General features: G+C 60.7%; 3 protein-coding genes across 4 annotated transcripts; 1 reads left to right on the top strand and 2 right to left on the bottom strand.

Annotated features, from left to right (window-relative positions):
- Window positions 1-227: 227 nt before the first annotated feature.
- CLCNKA (chloride voltage-gated channel Ka) lies at window positions 228-5,560 on the top strand. Of its 2 annotated transcripts, XM_040084831.1 has the most exons (19): window positions 228-374; window positions 453-581; window positions 691-819; window positions 915-1,054; window positions 1,143-1,220; window positions 1,310-1,388; window positions 1,459-1,584; window positions 1,696-1,780; window positions 1,852-1,953; window positions 2,938-3,022; window positions 3,107-3,268; window positions 3,348-3,417; window positions 3,679-3,789; window positions 3,868-4,081; window positions 4,166-4,299; window positions 4,829-4,920; window positions 5,000-5,083; window positions 5,196-5,282; window positions 5,390-5,560. In XM_040084831.1, the coding sequence occupies exons 1-19, from the start codon at window positions 248-250 to the stop codon at window positions 5,426-5,428; spliced, it is 2,073 nt and encodes a 690-aa protein (XP_039940765.1). In that variant the 5' UTR covers window positions 228-247; the 3' UTR covers window positions 5,429-5,560. The 2 variants fall into 2 exon arrangements, with proteins under 2 accessions (XP_039940765.1, XP_058279276.1); XM_058423293.1 differs by lacking the exon at window positions 453-581 and having other exon boundaries at window positions 318-374.
- Window positions 5,561-7,114: 1,554 nt separating this feature from the next.
- EPHA2 (EPH receptor A2) lies at window positions 7,115-19,684 on the bottom strand. Its single transcript, XM_040084828.1, is given in 20 exon segments — window positions 7,115-7,761; window positions 9,421-9,576; window positions 10,617-10,810; window positions 11,030-11,179; window positions 11,586-11,795; window positions 11,904-11,965; window positions 12,536-12,718; window positions 12,803-12,928; window positions 13,008-13,063; window positions 13,175-13,274; window positions 13,713-13,872; window positions 14,143-14,267; window positions 14,433-14,604; window positions 14,606-14,766; window positions 14,870-15,025; window positions 15,703-16,366; window positions 16,844-16,911; window positions 19,516-19,612; window positions 19,615-19,659; window positions 19,661-19,684. Coding segments are annotated over 20 exon segments (3,015 nt in total). The 3' UTR covers window positions 7,115-7,655.
- A 1,893-nt stretch (window positions 19,685-21,577) lies between these two features.
- CPLANE2 (ciliogenesis and planar polarity effector complex subunit 2) lies at window positions 21,578-24,598 on the bottom strand. Its single transcript, XM_040084853.1, has 6 exons — window positions 24,577-24,598; window positions 23,778-23,997; window positions 23,554-23,706; window positions 22,893-23,017; window positions 22,679-22,818; window positions 21,578-21,800 (listed from the first exon to the last, which is right to left on the bottom strand). Exons 2-6 carry the CDS (start codon window positions 23,878-23,880, stop codon window positions 21,578-21,580), a joined length of 744 nt encoding a protein of 247 aa, XP_039940787.1. The 5' UTR covers window positions 23,881-23,997; window positions 24,577-24,598.
- Window positions 24,599-25,576: the final 978 nt, after the last annotated feature.

The following is a 25,576-nucleotide window of genomic DNA, read 5'->3' as shown; positions in this document are numbered from 1 at the left end:
TAATTAATTAAAATACTTATTAAATCCTCCCCGCCGCGGGATGTACGTTGGGATTGGGAGCTGGGGGGTGGCGGAGGAGGGAGGAAACCCGGCTCGCTCCGGCCCGAGCGGGTCCGTCGGATTCGTCAAGGTCGTTTTTAATGAGCTCGTTTGCAAACTCAGTCGGGCGGCGGAGGCGCAGGCGGGAGGACGGGTCGGGGGGTGCTAAAAAAAAAAAGAGGGTGCAGTCCCCAAAAACGTCCCCGGGATGGAGCGTCCCGTACCCGGGGGGCTGCGGGGGGAGAAGGAAGAGGAGGAGGAGGAGGAGGTGGAGAGGGTGCTGGTGTCGGAGCACAGCTGGAGACCTTGCCCCACCGCCCGGAGAAGGGTCCGAGGTGAGACCCCCACCCAAAAAGGGGGATTCTGGGGGCGGGGGTTTTGGGGGGGTCAGCACCCTGTTTTCCCCCTCGCAGGGTGCTTACAGTGGGTGAAGAGGCAGCTGTTCCGTGTCGGGGAGGATTGGTACTTCCTCTTCATCCTGGGGGTCCTCATGGCCACCATCAGCTTCACCATGGACATCATTGTCAGCAGGCTCCACTTGGGTAAACGAGGGGCGCCCTGGGGGGGCTCCGCTGGCATCTGGGGTGCACCGAGGATATGGGGGGTGTCTTTTGGGGGGGTACATCTCCCCTCCCAACACCTCTCCTCCAGCCCACATGTGGCTGTACCGAGAGATCGGGGACATCGGGGTGCTCAAGTACCTCTCGTGGACCCTGTACCCCATGGCACTGGCTGCTTTCTCCACCGGCTTCTCCCAGAGCATCACCCCGCACTCTGGAGGTGAGCCAGCTGCACCCCAACCTCCCTGGCTCCCTATAATGCCCCCTCGGTAATGGGGGACCCCCTAAAATTTGGATCCTCCCCCCCGGCTCCAGGCTCTGGCATCCCGGAGCTGAAGACCATCCTGATGGGCGTGGTGCTGGAGGACTACCTGGCCATACAGAACTTCGGAGCCAAGGTGGTGGGGCTGACCTGCACCCTGACGTGCGGCAGCACCCTTTTCCTTGGGAAAGTGGTGAGGGATCCCTTCCTGAGCCCCCAAATCCCCGGCGGCTGCAGCTGGTGCCGGGGTGGGGAGGATGCTCAGCACTGTGTCCCCCCAGGGTCCCTATGTCCACCTCTCCGCCATGGCCGCAGCGTATCTGGGGAAGATGAGGACCACCGTCACGAGGGAGTATGAGGTGGGGGTGCCACCGCCCAAAAAATGAATGGAGGGATTTGATTTCATCCTCAAGAAGTTGGGGTTGTGCCTAATGCCCTCACCCTACAGAACAAGTTCAAGCAGCACGAGATGCTGGTGGCAGCTCAAGCTGTCGGGGTGGCCACAGTCTTCGGGGCGCCCATCAGCGGTGAGGACCCCCACTAAGCCCACCCTGGGCACCCCTAAACATTGCCCTGATCCCTTTCCCCATTTTCCAGGGGTGCTTTTCAGCATCGAGGTGATGTCCCCCCACTTTGCTGTGCGGGATTACTGGCGCGGCTTCTTCGCTGCCACCTGCGGCGCCTTCATGTTTCGGCTCCTGGCTGTGTTCAACAGCGAGCAAGGCAAGGCAGGACGGGCAGCACATGCCCCCTCTTCCTCTTTACCCTCCCCCGGTGGCATTTTTGGGGTGCTCACCCCCAAACCCACACCCTCATTCCTGTCCCCCTTCCCAGAAACCATCGCCGCTGTTTTTAAGAGTGACCTCAAGATTGATTTTCCCTTTGACCTCTTGGAGACCTTCTTTTTTCTGATTTTGGGGTACGGAGGGTCCAGTTTTGGGGTGCTGTGCCCTGTGCCCTGCCTGCACCCTACCTGCCCTCTTATCACAGGATCGTCTGTGGGATCGTGGCCTGTGCTTATCTCTTCTGCCAGCGCTGGATGATGGTGGCTGTCAAGAAGAACCGGCTGACGGCCAAGCTCTTGGCCACCGAGTCCGTACTGGGCATCCGTCCATCCGTCTGTCTGCACCCTGCACCCTCTGTGTCCGTGTGTCCATGCCGTGCGGGCTCTGCGTGTCCCTGTGTCCTTCCCATAAACCCTGAGTGTCGGCGTGCCTCCATGAAGCACACTGGCTGTCCTTGTGTCCCCCTCCACCCCTGCACCTTGTCCACCCACCCCATCCACCCTGGCTGTCCCTGTGTTCCCCTGCACCATGTCCACCCACCCCATCCCCCTGGCTGTCCCTGTGTCCCCCTGCACCATGTCCACCCACCCCATCCACCCTGGTTGTCCCTGTGTCCCCCCGCACCATGTCCACCCACCCCATCCCCCTGGCTGTCCCTGTGTCCCCCCGCACCGTGTCCACCCACCCCATCCCCCTGGCTGTCCCTGTGTCCCCCCGCACCATGTCCACCCACCCCATCCCCCTGGCTGTCCCTGTGTCCCCCTGCACCGTGTCCACCCACCCCATCCACCCTGGCTGTCCTTGTGTCCCCCTGCACCATGTCCACCCACCCCATCAACCCTGGCTGTCCCTGTGTCCCCCTGCACCGTGTCCACCCACCCCATCAACTCTGGCTGTCCCTGTGTCCTCCCCACAGAGTGTCCACCCACCCCATCCACCCTGGGTGTCCCTGTGTCCCCCCGTACCCTGCCCATCCACTCTGAATGTCCATATGTCCCCCCTGTGCCCTCTGACCAACCGTGCATCCACTCCACACAGCCTCCACATCCACCCCATGCACCCCAAGTATCCCTGTGTCCCCCCCCTACACCCCAAGGGTCCCTATGTCCCCCTCCACACGCTGCTCACCCCACTCCATCCACCCTGTGCATCCATATGTCCCCCCATCGGCCCTGGGTGCCCTGATGTCCCCCCTGTGCACCCTGCTCACTAACCCCATCCACCCCGGGTGTTCCCGCTGTCTGTCCATCTGTCTGTCTGCACGTGCCCAGCTCCCCGTGTCCCCTTGCAGCAAGCCAGTGTACACGGTGCTGGTGGTGCTGCTCCTCGCCTCCGTCACCTTCCCGCCTGGGCTCGGGCAGTTCATGGCCTCCAGGGTGAGTAGGGACACGTGGGGCTCCCTGGGGATCCCAAAACCTCCCAGTGCGGGGCTCAGGGTGTCCATTTGTCCATCTGTCCAGCTCACCATGAAGGAACATCTCATCTCCCTCTTTGACAACCGCACGTGGAGCTTGCTGGCCCCCAATGCCTCGGGGGTGGCCAAGCCTGGGGGGCTCTGGCAGGAGTGGGACCATCCCTCTGCCACCATCTACGGCACCTTGACCTTCTTCCTGCTCATGAAGGTAACCACGGCTCCCCCCATCTCTGGGTGAGCCGCCCCCAACACGGCGTCCCCATGGGGTGACCCGTTGTGTCCCCCAGTTCTGGATGCTGATCCTGGCCACCACCCTGCCCCTGCCAGCCGGGTACTTCATGCCCATCTTCATCTATGGTGAGTCAGGGGCTGGGGGGACATGGGGGCACATGGGGGCACATGGGGGGACAGCCAGGCCGAGGAGGATGTGAGGGATACAGCCAGGCTGGGGAAGGGGTGCAGGGGGTTCATTCAGCCCTTGGAGTGGGGGTACTGGGGGTGTATCCAGCCCTGGAGGGGGTACATCCAGCTCTGGGAGGGCTGCAGGAGGGCTGCCTCCACCATTTTTTTGGGGGGGCTCCTGGGATCTCCCCACCTTCCCTCCTCTCCTAATTTTAGGAGCAGCCATCGGGCGCCTGATGGGGGAGGCGGTGGCCCTGCTCTTCCCACAGGGGCTCCATTCAGAAGGACCCCCGAGGCCCATCATTCCTGCTGGCTACGCGCTGGCTGGTGAGTCTGGGGGTGGGGGACCCCCACGGGCGGGGGCACACCCACACCCATCCCCTGACCCCCCGCTCCCCCTGCCAGGCGCGGCCGCGTTCGCGGGCTCGGTGACCCATGCGGTGTCCACGGCCCTGCTGGTGTGCGAGGCTACCGGGCACCTGGGCCACGTCCTGCCCACCGTGCTGGCCGTGCTGGTGGCCAACGCCATCAGCCAGAAGAACCAACCGTCCTTCTACGACGCCGGAATCATCGTCAAGAAGCTGCCCTACCTGCCCCCCATCCGCAGCCGCCACATCGCGTAAGCCCCCGCCCCAAAAATCCGCATTTCGCAGGCACTCTCCAGGAAACGATGGAAATCTGGGGGGGGGTTTTGTGCCACCAGCTCCTACCGAGTGACCGTGGAGGAGTTCATGGAGCGCGGGGTGGTGGCCTTGGCCAAGGGGGACGGTTTCCAGGAGGTGCTGGTGGCCTTGGATGCCTCTGCTGATGCCGAGTACCCCGTGGTGGAGAGTACAGGTGGGATGTGGGGGGTTCACTGTCACCATGGGCAGTGCCCAGCGAGTCCCTGGCCCTGTGGCTGCTCCTCTGTGTCTCCTCATGCTGTCCCCATGGTGTCCCCCCTGCGCCCACTCGATATTCCCGTGCTGTCTCCACACCATGCCCGTGCTGTCCCTGTGGGGTGCTCCTGCAGGGTTCCCATGCTGCTCTTGTGGTGTCATTTGATATTCCCCTTGGTGTCCCCATGCTGTTCCCTCGATATTCCCATACCATCCACGTGGTGTCCCTGTACTGTATCAATGCTGTCCGCATCCCGCTGGTGTCCCCATGCTGTTCCCTCGATATTCCTATTGTCTCCACGATGTCCCTATGCCGTGTCCCCTCGATATTCCCGTACTGTCCCCATGCTCTCCTCACACCATCACCCTGCCGTCGCTATGGGATGTCCCCTTGGTGTCCCCAGAACCTCCCCCTGCTGTTCCCATCCTGGTCCCTTGGTGTCTCCCTGCCACTCCCATCCTGTCCCCATCCTGTCCCCTCTCTCCAGGGTCCCCCGCTCTGGTGGGCACCGTCAGCAGGTCCCAGCTGGTCACCTTCCTGCAGAGCCACGAGCACCCCCAGGCCCCCCAGGGGGAGAAGGTAAACGGGGTGGGGGGCACCCTAGCACACCCAAAAAGCTGCTTTTCCACCCCAAAATTCACATGTCACTTTCCTCCAGCTGGCCGCCGTGGGGACACTCGGGGACGACTGCACCATCGAGCCCATCATGCTCCAGTTCTCCCCGTGGACCTCCTTGCACCAGGTTTGGGGGGGGTGGGAAACGTGTCCTGGGAGCCCCCCCAGGTCTGTGTCACACTGAGGAGACACAGCGAGGGTGGCTTTGTCCCCACATGTCCCTGTTGTCCCTGTCCCAGGCCTATCACCTCTTTCAGCTGCTGAAGCTGCAGCGAGTCTTTGTCACCCGCTCTGGGGAGCTGGTGGGAGCCGTGAGCAGGGCAGAGGTGAGGCGGGAAAAGGGGCGAATGGGAGCGAAAAAGGGGGAAAGGGGGAAAAGGAGAAGGGAAAGTGTGAGGAGAGCCCCTGTCCCACTTCCTCTGTCCCCTTCCAGCTGCGGAGAGCAATCGAGGAACTCGCCAACCCCAAGTGATGACGATTTGGGACCACAGGGGACCCCTCCCCAGGGATGTCCCCCATGAAAAGAGGGGGGGATCCTGATCCCCCAGGTGGCGTGGGGGGTCTGGGCTGGGGGCACCGGTTCTCCAGCTGAGCATTAAATACATCGATCCATGAATGCTTCCTCCCCTCCTCTTTCTTCAGCCCTGCCGGTTTCTTTTTTGGAGTGGGGGGGGTCATCCCCTCCCAAACCCAACAACAACGCTCAAAACCGCCCAAATCACCCCCAAACTGCCCAGGACTGAAGTGCCTCAGTCTCAGCGACACCCCCCTCCCAAAATCATCAGCACATAATTATCCTTATTTTAATTACTGCAGTTAATACGGGGGTGGGCGGTTAGTGACCCCGAAATCCGGGGGGAGTGGGGGGCCGACACCCCCAGGCCTCTGGTGACCCCCGCACTGGGGCGCAGCGGGTTTGGGCGGCGCATCGCGCTATAACGAAGCCGTAATTAAGCCTGGGGGGGTTAATTAGGCGCGGCGGGGCAGGTTGGGCAGGGCGGGCATGCCCGGGCCCGGCTCGGGACGGGTGAAGCGGGGTCAGCGCCAGGGAGACACCCCAAAAGTGGGGCAGGAGCTGGGCTGGGCTGCGGGGATGGGCGCTGGGAGCGGGGCTGGGCTGCGGCACCCACGGGGGGAGGCGAGCGGTCGGCGGGGCGGCACCGCGGGCACTGCCCGTCGCCCCGTGCCTCAGTTTCCCCGCGGCTTCCCCCGCCCCGCGTGTCCCGTGCCCGGGCGATAAGGGGCCGCCAGGACCCCCAGCCCGGGGTGTCCCCCCCCGATCCGGCCCCTCCCGGGCGCCGCTGCGCTTTGAGCCGCCGGCGCCGAGACCGACACAAACTCGTGACAGCCGCGGGACAAAACGCCTCCGAATGGGGTGAAACCCCCCCCAAACCCGCGGCTTTCGCAGCACGACGTCGGCCCGCCCTCACCTCCCACCCGTCCCTTATTATGGTTCGGGGCAGAAAAATATGCGAAACCCTCTTTTTTTTCCGGCGTTTTCCTACCCAGTCATTTGCAGGCTCCGGGCAGCCGGGCTTTGGCTTCAGGGGAGCGGCGGGGGATGGAAAAGACAAATTCCTCCTGGGTTTTGCTGGGGAAAGAGGCCCCGGATGGGAAACACTCCCGGGGCCGTGTGAAACCCCTTAAAATCGTGATAACCCCCTAAAAACCTGTAAACTACTTTTAAACCCCTCTTTAACCCATTTAAACCCCCTTAAAAATAATCCTCTTTAACCTATTTAAACCCCCATTAAAACCCCTGATCCCCCTCACTTTTAAAACCCCTTAACCTCCCCTAAAAATCCCTAAATAAACGCCTTAAAAAACATTAAACCCCCCTAAAAATAACTTAAAACCCCTTTAGAGCCCCTAACCCCCCTTACAAACCCTGATAACTCCTTAAAAAAACCTTAAAATGCCTAAAAAACCCCAAAACTTTAAACCTCCTTAACTCCCCCTTAATGCCCCCCAAACCCTTTAAAAATCCTTAAAACACCTTAAAAACCCTTTAAAGCCTTCTTAAAATACTTTAAATTCCCTTAGAATGCCCTTAAACCCTCTAAAATCTAGGGGAAACCCCCTCTTTTTGCCCCCCAAATTCCCTCAATCTCTGTGAACCACTGGGAAAACACAATACTCTAGAAAACCAAAAAGCACATATTTTTATTCAAAACCCCACAGAAATCCCCATAAATCCATGGAAAAATGGGGGGAAAAAAAAGCATCTGTGTTTTGTGTGGGTTTTTTTTTTTTAATTTCCCCCTTTTTTTCTCTCCCAAACCTGACACATCCTTTAATTCCTTGCAATAAATATACAAAAATAGAATAAATTAGGTTAAAAAATACAGGGCAACACTGGCAGATCAGCATTACAGGGAAAAAAAAACCACCCAAAACCCGGTGGGAAAGGAATAAATAGGGAGGAAAAAAAAAAGCAAAAATAAATCAGTTTTGGGACTGAGCCCTTTTTTTTCTTGAAATGTGGGGGGGAAATAAGAAGAAAAATCCTTCCCCCAGCTTCAAACACGCTTGAAATTCCACTTTTTTAGGGTGGAGGGAAGGGGCAGCACCCGTTTCATCCCCAGGCACGGGGACAACATCAATAACACTATTTAAAAAACCTTAATAATTACAGAAATAATAAATAAACCCCTCGGGGAGGAGGGGGGGTCTTCATGTGGTGCTCAGGGGGTTTGGGGTCAGCCCGGGGCGCCCCCAGCCCCCGCCTGCTCCTGCAGCCCCAGCAGGCTGTAGGCGATGCGCTTCTGGTGGCCCGGCAGCCGCACCCCGATCCGCTTGATGTCCCTGGGAAAAGGGGAAAACGGGAGTCAGGATGGGAGCCACGGCCTGGAACGGGGCTGGAGGCGGCGACCGCCACAGGCCGGGTTTGGGGGGTCCTCAGGAACAGTGTGGGTGGGTGGACATGGCTCTTCCCAAGGGATGGATGGATGGACATGGCTCTTCCCGAGGGATGGATGGATGGATGGACATGGCTCTTCCCAAGGGATGGATGGACATGGCTCATCCCGAGGGATGGATGGATGGACATGGCTCTTCCCGAGGGATGGATGGATGGATGGACATGGCTCTTCCCGAGGGATGGACGGACATGGCTCTTCCCGAGGGATGGATGGATGGACATGGCTCTTCCCGAGGGATGGATGGATGGATGGACATGGCTCTTCCCGAGGGATGGATGGATGGAGGGATGGACATGGCTCTTCCCAAGGGATGGATGGAGGGATGGACATGGCTCATCCCGAGGGATGGATGGATGGACATGGCTCTTCCCAAGGGATGGATGGAGGGATGGACATGGCTCATCCCGAGGGATGGATGGATGGACATGGCTCTTCCCAAGGGATGGATGGATGGATGGACATGGCTCTTCCCAAGGGATGGATGGATGGACATGGCTCTTCCCGAGGGATGGATGGATGGACATGGCTCATCCCGAGGGATGGATGGATGGATGGATGGACATGGCTCATCCCGAGGGATGGATGGATGGATGGACATGGCTCATCCCAAGGGATGGATGGATGGATGGACATGGCTCATCCCGAGGGATGGATGGATGGATGGACATGGCTCTTCCCGAGGGATGGATGGATGGATGGACATGGCTCATCCCAAGGGATGGATGGATGGATGGACATGGCTCATCCCGAGGGATGGATGGATGGATGGACATGGCTCTTCCCGAGGGATGGATGGATGGACATGGCTCATCCCAAGGGATGGATGGATGGATGGACATGGCTCTTCCCAAGGGATGGATGGATGGACATGGCTCATCCCGAGGGATGGATGGATGGAGGGATGGACATGGCTCTTCCCGAGGGATGGATGGATGGAGGGATGGACATGGCTCATCCCAAGGGATGGATGGACGGACATGGCTCATCCCAAGGGATGGATGGATGGATATGGCTCATCCCGAGGGATGGATGGATGGATGGACATGGCTCATCCCGAGGGATGGATGGATGGATGGACACGGCTCATCTTGAGGGATGGACGGAGGGACATGGCTCATCCCGAGGGATGGATGGAGGGACATGGCTCATCCCGAGGGATGGATGGACATGGCTCATCCCGAGGGATGAATGGACGGACATGGCTCATCCCGAAGGAATGGATGGATGGATGGACATGGCTCATCCTGAGGGAAGGATGGACACGGCTCATCCTGAGGGATTGACAGACACGGCCCATCCTGAGGGACAGATGGACGGACACATCTCATCCTGGCCTCTCTGGCCAAGGAACATCTAATTTTATCCCATCCCTGGGGCCGCCAAGGCCACGGAAGTGGTTTCCGTTCCCAGCACATTCCTGTCCCACGGGAGTTGGAGGGGGGGGCTATGAGGACAGTGTGGGGACACATCCTAGGGACAGCAGGGGAGTGGTGTGGGGACAGTCTGGGAACGTCGCGGGGACAGCACAGGGACAGGGACTCACTCGCTGGTCATCTGCAGGACCTTCTCGATGGTGCTGTAGCCCGAGGCCATGAAGGTCTCGGTGTACTGAGGCATCCGGATGGACTCCAGCCACTCCGGGACCGAGCGGAACGGGACGCCCTCAGAACCGCTGGTGCTGGGCAGCCGGATGGACACCCTGCGGAGACGGACGGAAACACGATGCAAAAATAGAAAGATGCAAAAAAAGCGGCGCCGAAATGCAAGGCTGGAAAAACGAAGTGAAGACAGAAGGGCGTAAAAATGATGCAGAAAGGAAACAATGCAAAAAAAATGACGCAGGAATGGAGGGACGTGAAAAAATAATGTGAAAATTGGAAGGTGCAAAAAATGTGAAAGTGGGAGGCTGCAAAAAATGAGGCAGAAAAGCGAGGACACAAAAATATTGCAGAAATGAAGCAATGTAAAGAATGATGCAGGAATGGAAAGGCGTGAAAACGGTGCAGGAAAAAAAGGGGTGAAAATGGAAGGATGGAAAAATAACACAGGGTTGAAAAGATAAAAATATAACGTGAAAATGAAAAGATGAGAAATTCTGCAGAAATGGAAAGGTGAAAAAATTAGTGCAAAATATTGGAAGGATGCAAATATAGCACAGAAATGAAATTATGTGAAAGTGTAAGGTCAAAATGATGCAGAAATTGAAGGATGTGGAAAATTATGTAAAAATGAAAGGATGGAAAAATAATGCAAAAATGGGAAGATGCCAAAAAGTAAATGCAAAAATGAGATGATGAAATGATGATGCAGAAAATGAAACTTGCAAAAAGTGAAAATATAAAACTGGAGAAATACCAAAAAATGATGCAAAATGGAGATGCCAGAAGCAACATGAGAGTGCAGAGATGCAAAACCCAAACCAAAACAGCACCACGAGAGTGGAAAAAATGACGCGCAAGATGCGAAGATGAAAACAAAATGATGCAAAAAAAACCCGATAGAAGACACAAAGATGTGCAAGAATCAGACAGTCCCACACTGGCTTGGTTGGATGGGACCTTAAAGCCCATCCTATTCCACCCCTGCCATGGGCAGGGACACCTTCCACTGTCCCAGGCTGCTCCAGGTCCCGATGTCCAACCTGGCCTTGGACACTTCCAGGGATCCAGGGGCAGCCACAGCTGCTCTGGGCAGCTTCCCCCCTCCCTCTTCTTGCCCCCACCCCATCCTGGCACTCACCGGGGGTCAAAATCTGCCAGTGCCTTGAGGGACTCAGGGGCGCGGATGAGTTTGTCGAGGATGCTGACGATGTCGGCGAATTTGGGGCGCCGGCCGCGCTCCTGCTGCCAGCACTGCATCATCAGCTGGTAGATGGCCGAGGGACAGTCCAGCGGCGCCGGGAGGCGGAAGCCCTCGTTGATGGCCTTCATCACCTGCGAGGAGGAGGGTGGGTCAGGGATGGTTCCCCCAAAAGAGGTGTTCATTCACAGAATCCAGAATGGGTTGGGTTGGAAGGACCTTAAAGCTCGTCTCATTCCAGCCCCTGCCCTGGGCAGGGACACCTCCCACTACCCCAGGCTGATCCCAGCCTTGTCCCACCTGGCCTTGAATGTCTTCTAAAGCACCGGTGATGGTGGAGGGTGGGCACCCACCTCATGGTTGGAGAGCTCCCAGTAGGGCCGCTCGCCGTAGGACATCACCTCCCACATGACGATGCCGTAGCTCCAGACGTCGCTGGCAGAGGTGAACTTGCGGTAGGAGATGGCTTCGGGTGCTGTCCAACGGATCGGGATCTTCCCGCCCTACAGCAACATTGGGGTCAACCCTGCACCCCCAAAACCCACCTCACCTTGTTCAACCACCCCACCACAGCCAACCGTGATGGACAATCGCCCACCTTGTTCAACCACCCCAACACGACCAACCGTGATGGACAGTCACTCACCTTGTCCAACCAAACACGACCAACTGTGATGGACAATCGCCCACCTTGTTCAACCAAACACTGCCAGCTGTGATGGACAATCGCCCACCTTGTTCAACCAAACACTGCCAGCTGTGATGGACAATCGCCCACCTTGTTCAACCAAACACTGCCAGCTGTGATGGACAATCACCCACCTTGTTCAACCACCCCACCACGACCAACCGCCCCCTCACCTTGGCCAGCCACCCACCCCTCCACTGCCCTGCCGCAGTGACACTCACACTGGTGGTGTAGGTGGCTTCGGGGTCATCTTCCAGCACCCTCGAGAGCCCGAAATCGGACACTTTGCACACCAGGTTGCTGTTCACCAGGATGTTCCTGGCGGCCAGGTCCCGATGGACGTAATTCATGTTGGCCAAGTACTTCATGCCAGCGGCGATGCCCCTCAACATCCCCACCAGCTGGATGACGCCAAATTCGCCCTCTTTTTCCTGGGAAAAGGGGAGAATCCAGCCTGGAATCCACCTCTTATCCCACCTCCCACGGTGGGTGTCGGAGGTTCCACCACCCCGTCGTCGTTCCCACCACGTGTCACCTACCCGCAGGAATTTATCCAGCGCCCCGTTCTCCATGTACTCCGTGATGATCATGAAGGGCTTGTCTGTACAAAAGAAAGACCCCATAATAGGTAAAACCTTTCCAAAAAATCCCTCCAAGCCCCGCCCCTAAAATCTCTAAACCTCCCACATGCCCTCCCAAAATCCTTAAACCCTCAAGTGCCCAGTGTCCCCCCAAAAAAACCCAATCCCCCAAAACAACCCCAACTCCTCAAAAATAACAAAAATCCCCAATCACCCCAAAACCTCCCAATTCTTCCCAAAAACCCCAGACCCCCAACTGCCCCCAAAAATTGCCTCTGTTAAACATCCCCAAAAAACAAAAAAGTTTCAACCTCCTTACAGACCCCAACAAACCCTAACAACCAAACCCCAAAAAAACTACCCCCAACTCCTCCAAAAATCCCCTAAGCTCCCCATAAAACCTCTCAAATAAACCTGAATTCCCTCCCCAAAAATATCCCCAATCTCACTCCCCAAAAGACCCAAGTCCCCCAAATTCCTCTTTGCATTGTGGCTCAAAACACCCTGAATTTATATCATGTTTTTTGGGGTGTTTTGCTGGGAAATTGGGGTCTTTTTGGGGGGTGGGACAGGACCTAGAGGCCACTCACACTTGGAGACGACGCCCTCGAGGCGGATGATGTTGTGGTGGCAGAACTGTCCCATGATGGTGGCCTCGCTCAGGAAGTCCACGCGCTGCTTCTCCGTGTACCCCACCTTCAACGTCTTGATGGCCACCGGCACCTCCTTCCTGCCGCGCTTCAGGGTGCCCTTGTACACCTCCCCAAATTCACCTGCTCCGAAAAACGTGGGGCACCCTTAGCCCCCCCTGCTCCAGCCCAGTTTCTGGGTGTCTCTGGGGGGACAAAGCCACGTACCGGCGCCGATGACCTTCTGGCGGGTGATGAAGGATGGAGGAATCTCGGTGGTGAACTTGAGCATGGCTTGGTTGGGGTCTTCATAGGTGTGGGGGTCAACATAGGTCTTGAGGGGCTTCAGCTGGTCTGGGGGTGTCAAGGAGGGAGTCAGCACCCCTGGTCACCCCCCACCCATCCCCGCTGTCTCCACTGTCCCATGGCTTACCTGACTTGGAGAAGTAGACGTCCTCGGCGGATTGGCGTGGCCGTGACCTCCTCCTCCTGCGCGAGAGCAGCATTTTGTCCCAAAAGATCATCCCTCGCCCATGTTTTGCGGTGGGACAATGACATTTTGGGTTTTTTCGGGGGTCTTGGGGGGGTTTGCCCTCTTACCGCTGGAGGATGTAGAGGAGAGCTGTCAAGAGCAGGACAACAAAGACAACGCCGGTGACGCTGCCGGTGATGACGGCGGCCGATGCCATGGCCTCAGAACCTGCGGAGAGCATCCAGGTGAGCCCTGCACCCCCTGGACCCCCACCCCGCACTCCTGACACCCCCTGGAGCCCCCACCCCTCAATCCCCACACCCCCTGGAGCCCCCACCCTGCACTCCTGACACCCCCTGGAGCCCCCACCCCTCACAATCCTGACACCCCCTGGAGCCCCCACCCCTCACAATCCTGACACCCCCTGGAGCCCCCACCCCTCACAATCCTGGCACCCCCTGGAGCCCCCACCCTGCACTCCCAACACCCCCTGGAGCCCCCACCCCTCAATCCCCACACCCCCTGGAGCCCCCACCCCGCACTCCCAACACCCCCTGGAGCCCCCACCCCTCACAATCCCGACACCCCCTGGAGCCCCCACCCCTCACAATCCTGACACCCCCTGCAGCCCCCACCCCTCGATGCCGACACGCCCCGGCCCCTCACCCTCGGGCAGGGTCTCGAACTCGTGCTGGGGGCTGAAGGCGCCGTGGCCGTCGGCAGTGAGAGCCTGGACCCGAACCACGTAGGCAGTGGCTGGGGACAGTTTGGGCAGGGTGACAGAGGTGCCCTCGCAGCGCAGAACCGAGTAGCTGTTCTCATCCACCTGGGGACACGGCAGGGTGACGCTGGGGTCATGCACAGGGAGGGGTGGCATGGGTGGGGCAAAGATGGAGGAGATGTGGGGGAGTGACATGGATGGGGCAGGGATGGAGGTGACAGAGATGGGGGCAAGAATGGAGGTGGCACGGATGGGGGGCTGATGTGGATCAGGGCAAGGATGGAGGGATGACGTGGATGGAGATGTGGATGGAGGTGACAGGGATGGAGGTGACAGGGATGGAGGGGTGGGTTTGAGGGTGTCAAGCTCTGTCACCTTCTTGCTGTAGGTGACCTCGTACTTCCAGACCCGACTCTGCTGCCGCAGTGGCACTGTCCAGGACAGGACCAGGCTGGTGGCCGTCCGTCCGTCCAGGCTCACCGATGTCACCCGGGGCGGCTCTGCCGTGGAGACACAGTGGGACATCACCGAGGGGGTTCAGGGACATCGAGGTGCTCCCATGGGGGATCAGGAAAACCACAAAGGTGTTCCCCTGGGGGGCAGGGACACCACAGATATGTCCCCGCCACGGAGGGAAGGTGTGGGAAGCGCCGCTGTCCCCTCACCCGTCTGGTTGACGCTGATGGTGGCGCTGGCCACGCTGTGCAGGTGGCTGTAGGGTGACACCCCATTCCGGGCCTCCACGGTGAAGGTGTAGTTGACGTGCGGCTCCAGGTCGGTGACAGTGACCTCCGTCCCCGTGAGCCCCCGGGGGGGCTGTGAGAACCGGACCCCCCCCGTCGCAGGGCCGGCACTCGCCGCTCTCGGGCCAGCACTGCTCGCAGGTGACGCTGTAGGTGACGTCCTCGCGGCCACCGGGGTCGGCGGGGGGGGCCCAGCGCAGCTGCACCGCGGCCCCCAGCCCCAGGGCTGTGACAGCCTGGGGGGGCGAGGGGGGACCTGCAGGGGGCACAGGGCGGGGTCAGGGGACAGGGTGACACCTCAGTGAGGTGACACCTCGGTGAGGTGACACCGCGGTGTCCCCCCTCCGGAGGTGACTTACGGGTGCAGGGATGCTCTGGGGGGTCCTCAGGGGCCCGGAAAAATCCATCCTCGCAGGGGCAGGCGGCGGCGGCGGCCGGGGCGGGCAGGGTGTGGGGGGGACAGGGCTGGCAGTCCCCCGAGGACACCGCGGCCTTGAAGGTGCCGGGGGGACAAGCTGGGAGGGACACGCAAAGTGACACCGGTGAGATCCCGAATCCTGCTCCCCATCCATGGGATCAGCGCCTGGCAGGTGGGGGGGAAGCACCCCCAAGCAGCCAGAGAGGAGTTTGGGGGGGGGGGGTCACCTCATTTTGCAGCTTCTTTATTATTAGGGAGCCCCCGCTAAACCACCCCCCTCCTGGCTGAGCCCTACTGCACCCACTGCGTGAGCGATGCGGCAGGGGAATGATCCAGGCTGGGGAATTTTGGGTCCAACATCTCATCTCTCCAACTCAAATGGGGAATTTTAGGGTATTTAATCTTATTTTGCAGCTTCTTCTTTATTGGGATTCCCCGAGCCCACCCTTCACCTGCCTGAACTCTCCCACACTCACTACACTGCTGATGCTGAAAGGTGAGGATCCAGGGCTGGGAATTTTGGAGCCAAACCCTCATTTCTCCAACTCCGAGTTGGGGATTTTTAGGGCATTTCACTTCATTTTTGCAGTCACTGCCCCACCCTTCTCCCAGCTGAGCCCTTCCACATTCCCTGCACCCAAGGCTGAGGATGCAGGATTGGGAATTTTGGGGCCAAACCCCCAACTGTTCTTCCCTCCCACCCCAGCCCAGGCATGCACCAAGCTGGCCCATCCTCAGACACCCCTTTCCCCCTCGGTTTTCCCCGGTCCATACCTTGGCAGGTGTCTTCCAGGCTCTGGAAGCCGGCCCGGCACAGGCACTCCCCGATGGGCACGAGCCACTCGCCGTCGGCGTTGCAGTGCAGGGCCGGCGCCTGCTCGGCCACCGCCTCGGCCACGCACGAGCCCCGCACCTCGGCCAGGGTCTGCGAGTCCGGCCCGGCCACGGTCTCCGGGAAGCGCGCCATGCCCCGCACCACGGCCGGGCACCGCTTGTAGTAGACGCGCACGGAGAGCAGCGCCACGCAGGCGCCCAGGTCCTGGAAGGCCAGGTAGAAACCTTTCCTGCGGAGCGGCCCCACCGACCGCACCTCCACGTTGAGCTTCACGTTGCGGGCGGTGAAATCCTCCTGCACGGTGATCTCGTCCGGGGCGATGGTGTCGATCTTCTTGAACTGCCGCTTCTGGAAGTTGGTGCCGTAATCCACGTCGGACTCGGCGTAGTAGAGGTTGAAGGTCTCCTTGCAGGAGCCGCCGCCGGCCGTGGGGAAGCTGTTGCAGTCGCGCACGGTGAACTGCAGCTCGATGAAGATGCGCTGGGCCACCCCGCGGTAGATCCAGTTGGTGCGGAGCCAGTTCTCCTGCTCGCCCTCCAGGACGTTGCACACGGAGTACATGTAGATCAGGGAGTCGTTGAGGACGTTCTGCAGCTGGTCCCACTGACCCCGGAGACAGAAATGGGGCTATGGGGGGGAACTGAGGCACGGCCCCCTGTCCCCAGGGATGGGCTTATCCTCATCTCCTTCCCCGTGTCCCCATCCCCACAGAGGTCCCCAGATACATCCCAGAGGTCTCCAACCCCATGGATGTCCCCACGTCCATCCCCATGGGTGCCCCTGGTCCCATGGAGGCCTCAGCCCAATTACAGCAGAGGTCTCCAACCCCTGTCCCTGTGCCCATGGAGGTCCTCACACCCATGGCATGTTCCTGTGGAGGTCCCTCCCTACGGATGCTCTGTCCCCACGGATGTCTCTATTCCCATGGAGGTCCCCATTCACCATTCCCATGGATGTCCTTATCCCCATTCCTGTGAAGGTCCCCAAGGATGCCCTTGTCCCCATTCCCCATGGAGATGTTCCCGTTCCCCATCCCGGTGACGGCCAGCGGGGCCGGACGCCAGATCTGTGGGTGCTCACCCCTTTTCCGTAGGGATGCGTGAGCCAGCCCAGCTCCCCGTGTGACTTGGCAAAGTCCAGCAGCACCACTGTGGGAGAGGAGAGATGACAGGGAAGTCAGGAGATGCCACCAGGACCTGAAGGTGTCACCAATACACCCCTTTGGCCCTTGGATGCCCATCCACAGGACACATGGATGTCTCCCAGGAACCACAGACAGCGCCATGGAAGTCCCCAGGATGTGCAAACACTCCTGGCATCCACGAATGTGGATGTCCCTGAAATTCATGAGTGTCCTGGGCACCCCCAGATATCCCTGAGACCCACGAATGCCATCAGGACCCACAGATGTCCCTGGGACCCTCAGTTATCCCACCAGGATCCCTGGATGTCCTGGCACCCACAGATGCCCGGAGGCTCCATGGATGTCCTCAAGACCCCACGGATCCACCCCATTCCCACAAACATCCCCAAGAGCCACGGATGTTCCCAGGACCTCCAAACAGTCCCAGGCCCCAGAGGTGTCCCCCGGACCCACGGATCCCCCCACTCCCGGCAGATTCCGCTGGAAGAAGCCCCCCGGGGCCGCCCCCAGAGGCGGGGAAGCCGCGGGCCCGGCGGGACCTGCCCTGGCACGCCGAGGGCGGCGGCCGGATCCAGCGCCGGGAGAGGAAGAGGAGGAAGAAGAGGCCGGGAAGGGAGCGGGGCCCCCCCGGTGAATCACCCCCCAGGAATGTGCCCGGACGCCCGGGTTCAGCGGCGGGATGGGTCCGGCGGGACGCGGCAATTTCGGGACGGGTGGGCTCCCCCAGCTCCCGCGGCTGAGCACGGACGAGCTGGTGGCATTTCCCGAGAGGGTCAAGTCTGGGAGGGGACCCCAAAACCTGCCTGGGCGGGACACCAAAACCTGCCTGGGGGGCACCCGGCTGGCTGCACCGTCCCCCCCGCGCCGTGCCCGGGGTCAGGAAGGATGCCGGGGCGGATATCCCGGTTTTCCTGAGGCTGGAAATCCCCCCCGCGAGCCTCCGGAGAGCGGAAAGCGGCGGGAGCCGGAGCCGGAGCGGGCGGGGGTTCCCTGCGGGTGCCCCCGGGGTGGCTTTGGGGACGCTCCCGGGACAGCAGCCCCGTCCCGGGAGTCACCTGTACCCACCGTCACCACCGTCATCATCATCAGCAAATTCTCCGTCACCTTCGTCACCCGGCCGCGGCCGCCGCCACCTCCCGTGCCACCAAGCCCAGCGCCCCCCCCGGGGCGGCTTCCCCGTCCCGTTCCCATGGGCTGCATCCATGCCCTGTCCTAACCCCAAGCTTTGAACCCGAATCCCATCCCATTCCCAAAGTGAACCCAAATCCTGCCCCCTCCGCTCCCATTCCTGTCCTCATCCCCGAACGAATCCCGTCTCTTCCTCAGTCTCAGTCTGAACCCCAATCGTAACCCCAAAATGGATCCCAGTCCCAATCCTGCTCCAGTCCCTCGTCTTTAACTGCCTCCCCACCTCAGCTCACCCCAAATCCCGCTGGCTCTCACCGGGGGAAACCAATCCCCACTACATCCCCAAATCCCACCACTCTCCCACCGCTTTCCCTTTCCCCCCACGCACTTTTAAAACCCCAAATCCCAATATTCCCTCCTGGGAAACAGCTCCCCAAACCCCACAGCTGCCCCGGGGTGACCCTTTCTGCTGCCCCCCAGCACTTCCCAAAATCCTCATTTTAGGGTTTTTTACCCCATTTCTAATTCTTAGGGAGTATTTTCCATCCCAGCCTGTGATTTATTTGCATCTGGGGCTGGATTCTTCCACCTTGCCCTCGAAAAATGACGGATTAAAGCCGTCAGAAACAGTTTATAGAAATTTAATCTTTAAAAAAAATTCAATGGACACACAAAAAAGTGAATCCTCCCCCCCCTTTTTTTTTTTTTTTTGCTCAACCCTCCCAAACTAAGCCCCAAAATCACTGGGGGAAGGGTTGTGAGGTGGAGGCCGAGACGGTGCTTGTTTTTTTTCCCAGCAATTTTTTGGGATTTTCCTGACATTGTTTTCCAGCTCTCCGGCCGGATCCTACCCGGCCCTGCACCACCCATGGGAAACGCTCCATTTTAAGGTGATTTCTCCCTTTTTGGAGGTTTTATTTTTTAATCCCCTCACCCTCGCCCCTCTGCCAGCCTCTTCTGGGGGCTCCCGGCAGGGTCCGGCCCCGGTGCGTCAGTCGGACGCTCGGCATGGGAAAAGTTGCCCCAAATTCCCGGTTTTCCTCTTATTTTAGCATTTTTTCTCCCCAGTTATTTTTTTTTCTCCCGTATTTCAGTTCTCCCCCTATTTTAGCTTCCCCCCACCTTGTACTTTTAACCTCCCCCCACATTTTTAACTCACTCCCCCTTACTTTAACTTTCGCCCCTTAATTTAACTTTTCCCCTTTCAATTTGAACTTCTCCATCCTCATTTCAACTTTTGCCCTGATTTCAACCTTTATCCCCCCAAACCGCGCTCCGGCACCTGCGGATTCCCCCCGCACCCCAAACCGTGGGGAGGGGACGGGGGAACCCGCATCACCCTTTCCCCCCAGAGCGCTCCCCAACTCCTCAGTTCCCCCCGAAGCACCCGAATTTACCCCAAACGCGTCCCACCCTTGGGGGCTCCCACCACAAAGGAGTTTCGGGGTGCTCCCCCCCCCCAAAAAAGGGGGGCACTCACCTTCCTCGGCGGCCAGGGGGCTGAGGGCGGTGAGGAGGAGGAGGGTGAGGGCCGGGGGGGTGCCCGCCATGGCGGGGCGGTTTTGGGGGTCCCGGGCGCGCCCCACGAGCGGCGGCCCCGCGGGGAGTGCGGGGGGTGTGGGGCCGCGCGCCCGCTCCTGTTCATTCATGCCCCGCTGACGTCACCGGCCACGCCCGCTCTTAAAGGCGCAGGAGCCGCTCCCAGTACAAACCAGTACGGCACTGGGAGGGCGCGCGCCCGAGGGTGGGACGCGGCCCGGCGGAGGGAAGGGGGGTGCGGGAGCCCCGCCATGGTGGGGCACGGCTCCGGAGGGGGCTCGGGGGTCCCGCAGCCCCGCGGGGACCCCCCCGGGCCCGGGCCCGAAGGGGTGAACGCGCCCCCCTCCCGCCCCCTCCCCTTTCATTCATGAATCGGCGTGGGAAGGGCGGGGGGGGCGGCAGCCAATGGCTGCAGGGGGCGGGGCCACGCCGTTACTACCGGCCACGCCCCCCGCCCACATGTTCCATACTCGGGGTTTGGGGGAAACCCGTTTGGGGGTGCTGCCCGGCCCCCTCGGGTCCCAGCGCCCCAAATCCTCTGCACCACCGGCCTCATGATCCCGCAGCACCCCGAATCCCACAGCACCCCAAATCCCATCACCCACAGCACCCCAAATCCCATCACCCACAGCACCCCAAAGCCCATCTCCCACGGCACCCCGAATCCCACGGCACCCCGAATCCCATCACCCACAGCACCCCAAAGCCCATCTCCCACGGCACCCCGAATCCCATCACCCACAGCACCCCAAAGCCCATCTCCCACGGCACCCCGAATCCCATCACCCACGGCACCCCAAATCCCATCACCCACAGCACCCCAAATCCCATCACCCACGGCACCCCGAATCCCACAGCACCCCAAATCCCATCACCCACGGCACCCCGAATCCCATCACCCACAGCACCCCAAATCCCATCACCCACGGCACCCCGAATCCCACAGCACCCCAAAGCCCATCTCCCACGGCACCCCGAATCCCATCACCCACGGCACCCCAAATCCCATCACCCACAGCACCCCAAATCCCATCACCCACGGCACCCCGAATCCCACAGCACCCCAAATCCCATCACCCACGGCACCCCGAATCCCATCACCCACAGCACCCCTAATCCCATCACCCACGGCACCCCGACTCTGGATCATCAGTTGCACCCCAAATCCCATAGTGCCCTAATCCCCTTGATTCCAGCACCTCAAATCCCACAGCAGCCCTGACCTCATGATCCTGCAGCACCCCAAATCCTGCATCTTCCATAGCACCCCAAATCCCAGAGCACCCCCAACCTCTGCAGCACTCCCAGCACCCCAATCCCATCACCTCTAGCGCCACAAATCCCCCAGGTACCCCAAAGCAACTCAAATCCCACGGCACTCTAAACCCTGCACCCCGTTCCCGTAATCCCTGTGCACCCAAATCCCCCAGGATCCACAACACCCCAAATCTGCCAACAGGCCCAGCACCCCCATTCCGCGATCCCATTGAACCCCAAATCCCCCAGGATCTGCAGCACCCCAGATCGTGCAGCACCCCCATCCCCAATGCACCCCACATCCCCCAGCATCTGCAGCACCCCCATGTCCAGGACCCCAGTGCACCCCAAATCCCCCAGGATCTGCAGCACCCCAAATGCTGCAGCATCCCCCATCCCCAGGATCCCAGTGCACACCAAATCCCCCAAATGCTGCAGCTCCCCCATGTCCAGGACCCCAGTGCACCCCAAACCCCCCGGCACCTGCAGCACCCCAAATCCTGCAGCACCCACCTCCTGATGATCCCCCTGCACCCCACATCCGCCAGTACCCCCAAATCTTCATTATCCCAGCACCCCAAATCCCCAGTACCCCTCTCACCCCAAATCCCCCCACACCTCCCGTCCTCCCAGATCGGACAACTCAGGCCGCACACAGGGATCTTTTCCGTAGAAAATCACTGATTTTAGCAAAAAACCCCCCCACCGTTCCCCCTCCCACCGCCCCGCCGGCCCCAGGAGGGGGTTCAGGTGTCCCCCGCGTCCCCCGGGGTGACGCCGGCGGTCACTTGGTCGCGCCGCCAGAGCTCCTCGACCAGGGCGTCCAGGACGGGGGCGACCCGGGCCAGCCCCGCCCGCGCCCCGCCGCCCGCCGGGGTCCCCCCCGCCCGCAGCACCCGCAGCCCCCACGTCCCCTCGAAGGCCCGCACGTCCCCCTCCGTCACCGCGGCGTGCGGGGCCAGGTCGAATCTGGGGCGGGGAGGGGACACAGGGTCAAGGGAAACGGCGACGCCCTGGAAAATCCCCCCCAAAACCACCCAAGATTTGTCGGGAGTTGTGATGCTCTCCGTGTAAGGAGCTGGGAGTGTTCTCTGCCCGCCCAGGGAATGTGCGGTTTGAAATCTGGGGGTGCAAACGTGACTGGGGAAGGGGGACACAGGGTCAAGGGAGACACCAACACCCCAAACAATCCCCCCAAAAACACCAGAAGAGAAATGGGAATTGTGAATCCATCGGTGTAACAGTGTTGCACGTTCTCAGCCTGCTGAGATAACAAGTGCTGAGAAATCTGGGGGTGCAAACGTGACTGAGGGGGGGGGACACAGGGTCAAGGGACACCCCAAAAATCCCCCCAAACCCCTCTGTAAATAAGTGGGAGTTGTGACCCAAACCCGCCTAAAAATCAGTGGGAGTTGGGGACCCATCTGTGCAATGAGCGTTGCACATCCTCAGCCTAACGAGGTACTGAGTGGTTGGAAATCTGGGGGTGCAAACCTGCTTGGGGGGGACACCCGGTCAAGGGAGACACCAACACCCCAAAAATCTCCTTGGGTGTGGCAAAACCCCCTAAAAATAAGCAGGAGCTGTGAACCCATTATGTAACAAAATCATTCTCAGCCTCCTGAGATACCAAGTGCTGAGAAATCTGGGGGCGTGAACCCATTTTGGGGCGGGGGGCAAAGGGTCAAGGAACACCTTAAAAAAAAACCCCAAAACCCCCGATAAAACCAGCAGGAGTCGGGAATCCATCGGTGTAACGGGGTGCGCCCGTTCTCAGGCCCGCGATGCCGAGCGCCCCGGGGGTGCAGTCCCCCACCACGGGGTGACGGGGCCCCCCAAAAGGATACTTGGTGCCCACCACCATCCTGACGATGTCGCGGTCCCCGGGGCCCAGCACGCGGCCCATGAGCGCCGGCAGCTCCTCGAAGGACGCGCGGTCCGTGAAGGAGAACAGGAACAGGGCGGCGTCCGCATCCTCCTTACAGGCCTGGGGACGGGGACACCCCCTCACTGCGGGGTCCTGGAGGCGTCCCCCACCCCAAAATGCGGCCCCCCGCTCACGGGCAGCAGGTGCTCGAACTTCCTGAGCGCTCCGTCCCCGCAGTCCCAGAGGTACAGCCGGAACAGGACCGGGCGGCTGCTGGCGCGGGGCTTGGCCGGCCAGAAGAGCGGCGTGGCCTCGATCCCTGCGGGGACACGAGGGATTGTCACCCCCGGGACCCCCGGGGACACGAGGGACCGTCACCCCCGGGGACACGAGGGATTGTCACCCCCGGGACCCCGGGGACACGAGGGATTGTCACCCCCCGGGACCCCGCGGAGGCACGAGGGACCGTCACCCCCGGGGACACGAGAGATTGTCACCCCTGGGACCCCCCGGGGACACGAGGGATTGTCACCCCCGGGACCCCCGGGGACACGAGGGACCGTCACCCCTGGGGACACAAGAGGTTGTCACCCCCGGGACCCCCTGGGGACACGAGGGACCGTCACCCCCGGGATCCCCGGGGACACGAGGGATTGTCACCCCCGGGACCCCCGGGGACACGAGGGATTGTCACCCCTGGGACCCCCCGGGGACACGAGGGATTTTTACCCCCAGGGACACGAGAGATTGTCACCCCTGGGACCCCCCGGGGACACGAGGGATTGTCACCCCTGGGACCCCCCGGGGACACGAGGGACCGTCACCCCCGGGACCCCGCGTCCCCCCGGGCCGTACCCAGGGTCTCGTGGTGGGCGGGGGGCACGGGGGTCCCTGCCAGCCAGGCCACCAGCGCCGTCTTCCCGACGCCGCTTCTCCCGGCCAGGAACAGTTTGTAGGTGACGATGGGCACGGCCAGGGCGGGCGGCAGCGCCGGGTGCTCCAGCAGACCTGGGCAGGGGGCTCAGGGTGATTCTGGGGGGCTGAGACCCCGGGCTGGGGGGCGCAGGGGGGGCACTCACCGAACGCTCTCCGCTGGTTCTTGTGCAGGATGGAGTCCAGGTAGGGGCGGCCGGCGGGGGACAGGAGCCAGCCGGGCTCCAGCGCCCGGTCCTGCTCTGCCATGGGCCCCCAAACCTGGGGGACGGGGAAGAGCCCCCCTTCCCGCACGGGGTCACTGCATCCCGCAGCCCGGGGGTCTCCTGACCCCACCCCAGGGTCCAGGCACCTTTCCAAAGGTCCCTAAATACTCCATCGGGTTTCATGTTTTTAGGGTTTTAGGGTTTCTAAATTCTCCATCGGGACCTTAAAAAACCCCTTGCGTCCCTGCATCCTCCCATGGGGTCCCCAAAACCATCCGTGGGGTTCCTGTGCCCCTCTGTGGGGTACCTGACCCTCTTCCAAGGGATCTGTGTCCCCCCTACGGAGGATGCGACCCTGCATTCTCCCATGGGTCCCTGGCCCCTCTCTGGGGTCCCACCACCTTCCCACGGCTTCCCTGACCCCACCATAGGGGTCTCTGTGTCCCCCTGCCACCCCAGTACCCCATCACAGGGTCCCTGTCCCCACCCCTGGGGTCCCTGCACCCCCTCAGTGTCCCCCCATCCTCCCAGGGTGTCCCTCACAGCCCCACACGGAGTCCCTGCACTCCCTTACGGGGTGCCGGCCGCCCCCGCGGGGCCCGTGCTCCCCGCAGTTGACTCCGTGCCCCCACAACATTCCAAAGGGGGAGAATCCAGCTCCCGCCCCCCGGATCCCCCTCCACACGCCGCCCCCCACAGCAATTTGCCCGCGCGGGCCCTTTAAGGCCCCGCCGCTCACCTGAGGCCGCTTCCGCCTCGCCGTGACGTCACAAAAGGCGGGGCGCAACGGAGACCACGCCCAGGCACAACCGCGCGTGCGCGGATGCGTGGGGACGCGCGTGCAGTGACCCCGACCCTGCGGGTTTTGGGGAGTCCCCGTCCCGAGTTACTGACACTGGAGTGACCTGGGGGTCAAATCACTGGTGGGATTTGGGGTTCCCAGCTGCCAGTTTTTCCAGGCTTCGGAGCCCTCATCTCTCATCACTGACACTGGAATGCTTCGGGGTCCAGCGTCTCTCACACTGGCAGGACTTGGGGTCCCAATTTCCAGCCCCAGCAGGCTCTAGGATCCCCATCCCCAATTCCCATCTCCATCTGGCTGTGGGTTCCTCAGTTCCCAGCACTGGCAGTATTCGGGGTCCTCATCAATTTCCAGCCTCAACTGGCTTTGGGGTCCCTATCCCAAATTTCCAGACCCAACAGGTTTTGAGGTTACCAATCCCCAGCGCTGGGGGGCTTTGGCATCCCCAGGTACCATCTCCAGCAGTCCTTGGGATCCCCATTCCCAATTTCCAGCCCTACCAGGGTTTGGAATCCCCAGTTCCCAGTGTTGGCAGACTTTGGGGTCCCTGTCCCTAATTCCCAACCCTGTGGCAGGACCTGGGCTCCACAATTTCCAGCACAGGCAGGACCTGGCTTCCCCATCCCCAGTTCCCAGCCCTGGTAGGTTTGGGGATCCCCATCCCAAATAGGGTTTGGGATCCCTGAATTTCCCAGCTCCAGCAGGCTTTGGGATCCCCAGTTTCCAACCCCAACAGGCTTTGGAGTCCCCATCCCCAATTTCTGGCTCTAAGAGGCTTCAGTGTCCCAAATTCCCTGTGTCCCCCTTTCCCTCCCCCACTGCTCCAACATCCCCTGGCACAAATATTTCCCCTGTCTTACCCAAAAAGACCCCAAATCCCCCCTTTCACCCCTAAACTTCTGGGGAGCGCAGCAGGAACTTCCCCTCCACATCATTC

The sequence above is a fragment of the Hirundo rustica genome, chromosome 22 (genome assembly GCF_015227805.2).
Source record: "Hirundo rustica isolate bHirRus1 chromosome 22, bHirRus1.pri.v3, whole genome shotgun sequence".
NCBI lineage: Eukaryota > Metazoa > Chordata > Aves > Passeriformes > Hirundinidae > Hirundo > Hirundo rustica.
Note: the sequence above shows the minus strand (reverse complement) of the source record. Positions and strands in the feature narration are given on the sequence as shown.

Bases quoted from the DNA above. Each gene is read 5' to 3' on its own strand.
- CLCNKA (XM_040084831.1), top strand. From the start codon at position 248: ATGGAGCGTCCCGTACCCGGGGGGCTGCGGGGGGAGAAGGAAGAGGAG. The intron at 4,082-4,165 runs GTAAGCCCCCGC...TTGTGCCACCAG, and splicing joins ATCCGCAGCCGCCACATCGC to CTCCTACCGAGTGACCGTGG. The intron at 5,084-5,195 runs GTTTGGGGGGGG...TCCCTGTCCCAG, and splicing joins CGTGGACCTCCTTGCACCAG to GCCTATCACCTCTTTCAGCT.
- CPLANE2 (XM_040084853.1), bottom strand. From the start codon at position 23,880: ATGGCAGAGCAGGACCGGGCGCTGGAGCCCGGCTGGCTCCTGTCCCCC. The intron at 22,819-22,892 runs GTGAGCGGGGGG...CCCCGTCCCCAG, and splicing joins AGTTCGAGCACCTGCTGCCC to GCCTGTAAGGAGGATGCGGA. The intron at 21,801-22,678 runs GTATCCTTTTGG...TCCCCGCCCCAG, and splicing joins AGGATGGTGGTGGGCACCAA to ATTCGACCTGGCCCCGCACG.